Source organism: Blastocystis sp. subtype 4 (assembly GCF_000743755.1).
Source record: "Blastocystis sp. subtype 4 strain WR1 chromosome Unknown seqid_0482, whole genome shotgun sequence".
Taxonomy (NCBI): Eukaryota; class Bigyra; order Opalinata; family Blastocystidae; genus Blastocystis; species Blastocystis sp. subtype 4.
The window spans coordinates 290-4,453 of NW_014569065.1; the positions used below are offsets into that span (position 1 = coordinate 290).

Below are 4,164 nucleotides of genomic sequence, written 5' to 3' on the forward strand. Positions count from 1 at the left end.
ATGGAGACAGTTCTGAGCTGACTATCAATGCATGCAATGGAAGGGACTGTTCTAGCTTCTTGGAGAAGAATGGTCAGAGTGGTCGTATTCTCATTGATCAACCTGGTTGTTGGACTGAGAATGAAGGCTGGTTCCAGGAGTTTGGAGGAATGAGTGCAGAGAAAGATGATTATGAGGGACGAGACTCTCGATCTGGTGAAGACTATGTGTTTAATGTGCTGAAGTTCATTGATCGTGGTGGTAGTTATCACAACTATTATATGTGGTTTGGAGGAAATCATTATGGTAAGTGGGCTGGAAATGGTATGACGAATTGGTATACGAATGGAGTAATGATTCATTCAGATACTCTTCCTAATGAACCAAAACATACTCATACAGCAAAGATGCATCGTATGTTAGCAAACATCGCAAGTGTACTTCTGAATGATGAAGCCAAAGTGAATAAACAAGTGAAGTTGAACTGTGACAGTTGTAATGCTTTCGAATATCGCTATGATGGCCATGAAGTGACATTTGTGGAGAATAACAAAGCCTCTGCTGATACTGTGATTTATCGTGATATTATCTACAAGATGGATAAGTGGTCGATGGTAGTTGTGGATGAAGATGATAACATTCTTTTTGATACACAAGACATCAAACCTATCAATAAACATCGTGTGTATCATTGTGAAGAGAAGCTTGATTTCACATATTGGAATGAGCCGATTCAAGACTTGAAGGGAGCTGGAATGTCTGTTGTGGTGAGTCCAAAGGCAAATGAACAATTGAATATGACTCGGGACCTGACTGAATTTCTGTACTATGAGACAACTGTTATGATGCCTCAGGAAGAGTGTACATTGTCTATTGGAGGTACTGATGCGAATGCTTTTGTTGCCTTTCTGGATGATCAATACATGGGTGCTGACGATGAACATACCCACAAGGATGGATGGCATACCATGTACATCAAGATGAAGGGATCTGTTGGTGAACACAAATTGACAATCCTCTCCGAATCTTTAGGTGTATCGAATTCTATGAACAGCAATCAGGACCCAACATGGGCTAGTCAACGTCTGAAGGGTATTTGTGGTTGGATCAAGTTGTGTGATAACGACATCTTCAATCAGAAATGGAGTCATTATCCTGGTTTGGTTGGAGAAGTCAAGCAAGTCTTCACAGAAGCGGGAGCTGCTCAAGTGGAGTGGAAGAAGGATCTTGAGAATGCTGCTCCTCTAGCATGGTATCGTTCTTCTTTTAAGACTCCAGTAGGTTTGAATCGTAACCTGCAGTTGCTCCTTCGTCCTGAAGGAATGAATCGTGGTCAAGCTTATGTGAATGGTCACAACATTGGTCGCTATTGGATGATTAAGGATACAAACGGTGAATATACTCAGGGATATTATCACATTCCTAGAGACTGGTTGAATCCTGTTGGTGAGGAGAATACTCTCTTCCTTGGTGAGACTCTTGGTGCAGATGAACCCAATGTAACAATTTGTACTACAGAGTATATAAACAACTAATCTACAAGGTGTTTGAAACAATAACAATCCCCAAATAACTCATTGCTTGAAGAAACACAGTCATCTTACACTAATCTACTTTCACAAGAACAGAATCACAGAAATCCCGAATTTGATCACTCTTCCAGTTGTCAAGACTAGTTTAACACACAACAACTGTTATTACTTCACAATTTCACTCTTTCCATTATCATATACGACATGCAAACGTGCTGAAGGAGTATTCGCACGAGTCTAGATCAACACATACAACGATAAACTACATTGATAACTAGATTTGTGTAACGATTTTTATGCTTTCGGATAAAGTCACGGATTTCAGGAAGACGAGTTTCGAGAAAGGGATGAACAAGAAGTGTCACTTGTTTCACCTTTTTCTATTACATCATTTGAAAAGACAAATCCAATACAGATTCATCACTTTCATCACTTAGACAACACAATTGACACTCTTCAATGATTTCTATTCCATCACTTCCATCTACACACTGATAATACCGGAATCTCCAACAAAAGAAGCGAGTTTGTCACATGAGGAACAAAGTAGCGTTGAGGCGAATCCTTTCTTCTCACAGTCCTTGTTGTCAATCTTTTCACTCAAAACAAGAAGAAAGAGTGTGAAACCAAGAAGGAGTGAATGCATATCAACAAACAAGTGACCCACTAAATGACAAAGAGTTATTCTTCCTTGACTTTCTCTTGAATCTCTTCAAAACTCCATCGCTGAGCAAACACAGGAATCTCTCTAGGAATCTGTGTTACTCCATGAAACAAAAATGAAACACTATCAAAGATATTCTACAAATAAAGAATTATCAACATTCAAACCCAGCCAAGTGCTTTGAGAAGTGAAGAGAAGGCGATAAAAAGGAAGATCAGGAAATGACAAGTGACCTAAATAACCAAAATAGAAACATGTCTACCTCATTTACAAATACATGACCACGAATCATATGAAAGGGATCCAAAAGAGCGATATAGAGAATTGTAGCAAAGAAGGAACATTTCACAGTACTAGAATCATAAGCAGAATATTTCATATACAATGTAGGTCGAATTAGATCTTGAGGAAGTTTGGAGGTTTCTGCTTCACTTCCCTCTTCTTTCAAATCAGGATCAGTTGCACAATCTTCAGGCGCAAAATCAAGATAACTCATTAGAACTCTTCCTCCACAACCAGCAATCGTACCAACAACAAGCAAGAGAGAGAAACCTAGCTGTAAGTTATTGATTCTTCACTTACTTGTGTATGAAAGAGTTGGATCACTCTTTAATGCACGATCCACTCCTCCAAATGTGAGTGCATACGAATTCTTCAGAAGATGAAAGAATGAACAAATCAGCTAGTCCTTAATATCACTACCAATTCTATACATGAATAGCAGGGAATTGATATATTCTCAGACCCCAATCAAAGGGAGTCCAGAATACAGTTAACCTATTCATTAACTAATCAACAAGATAGTTTACCATGCCATTACTAAACTCAAAATCACAGGATCCACTAGAAGACGACGAACTGGCTCACCCATTATTATCGATGCCAGGATTGTTCCACCTATTTGTAACAATTCTATGAATTCAAATTACCAAATTCTCCAACAAAACAAATAAAAAACGACTCAAGCCAAGTCATAGTCTTATGTCGCTTACTTCTTCGAACACGTTCACATATCCAGAGTGATGAGCAATATTCAACAAGAGATATATTTGGAAACATGTGAAGGAACCGAATATTGTCAATCTATTCTCGTAATCAATCATTTGTATCATTTACCAGTGTAGCAAGTCCGTGAAATGATAAATCGAACTTCATGAGATGAAAGTATTGAACAAACAGAAATCCATTCTTCCTTCCTATTGGATTCAGATTCCCGTGATATCCGTCTTCAATGATGAAACCTATCCTATTTCTGTCATTTGCTTCATTGACTTAATCTAAGGAGATAAGAATAGAATCATCGAAAGAATCTGGATTTGGAGGAATACATAACATGTTGAATCATTTTGGAGCGCTTCGTTTCATCTGTCAACTCCTTTTCAAGAGACATTGATTTGGAATTGCTTCTTACGATGCCGTACTCTTGAATTCGAATTGATTAATGACAGAGGTGAACAGAATGAAGAGGCTTCGCCGACTTTGGACCCCAAACCGGTTGTGGACGATTCAACATCTTTGGAAGAACTGAGTCGTCCATATGCTCATCTTCAAAAGAAGGAAATGAAAGCTCCAGTTGGATCATCCACTGGTACAGGTGAACTGGAAGAGAGTATTGAGTCGAGTAGGTTCCATTAAATTGATTCACTGTAGTGCCATCCTCAGAGAGTCTTCTGTATGAGACACGATCCAAGTTGCTAGTCATTGTATCCTTCTTCACTTAGTTGTAGTCATCAGATCGTGTGTCTCTTCTTGATTTCACTCCTATTGCTTTCTCAACAGCTTCATCTACGACTTCTTTACCCTCCGTCGAGTCCCTGAATCTGAATCAGAAGATTCCCCTTGCTGCAGATATCTCTGCCTCTATCCTCACTTCATCTAACAATCAGGCTATTTCGATCAAAGTGAGTGAGAATGTTCAATATGAGTCATAGGACATGGAAGAAAGTCCTGAATTAATGGTTGTAATGACTCGAATTGAAGCTGGATTAC

General features: G+C 38.8%; 3 protein-coding genes across 3 annotated transcripts; 1 reads left to right on the plus strand and 2 right to left on the minus strand.

The window, feature by feature from the left end:
* Nucleotides 1-260: 260 nt before the first annotated feature.
* On the plus strand, nt 261-1,514 carry JH06_5020 (beta-galactosidase 3-like protein; the record flags this gene model as incomplete). The annotated part of the gene is made up of 1 exon (XM_014669578.1): nt 261-1,514. The coding sequence occupies one exon, from the start codon at nt 261-263 to the stop codon at nt 1,512-1,514; it is 1,254 nt and encodes a 417-aa protein (XP_014525064.1).
* A 70-nt stretch (nt 1,515-1,584) lies between these two features.
* JH06_5021 (putative selenoprotein) lies at nt 1,585-2,157 on the minus strand (the record flags this gene model as incomplete). The annotated part of the gene is made up of 5 exons (XM_014669579.1): nt 1,585-1,651; nt 1,681-1,748; nt 1,778-1,891; nt 1,925-1,977; nt 2,013-2,157. The coding sequence occupies 5 exons, from the start codon at nt 2,155-2,157 to the stop codon at nt 1,585-1,587; spliced, it is 447 nt and encodes a 148-aa protein (XP_014525065.1).
* Nucleotides 2,158-2,192: 35 nt separating this feature from the next.
* JH06_5022 (hypothetical protein) lies at nt 2,193-3,234 on the minus strand (the record flags this gene model as incomplete). The annotated part of the gene is made up of 7 exons (XM_014669580.1): nt 2,193-2,312; nt 2,343-2,408; nt 2,453-2,727; nt 2,758-2,857; nt 2,889-2,952; nt 2,985-3,072; nt 3,105-3,234. The coding sequence occupies 7 exons, from the start codon at nt 3,232-3,234 to the stop codon at nt 2,193-2,195; spliced, it is 843 nt and encodes a 280-aa protein (XP_014525066.1).
* Between the last annotated feature and the right edge of the window lie 930 nt (nt 3,235-4,164).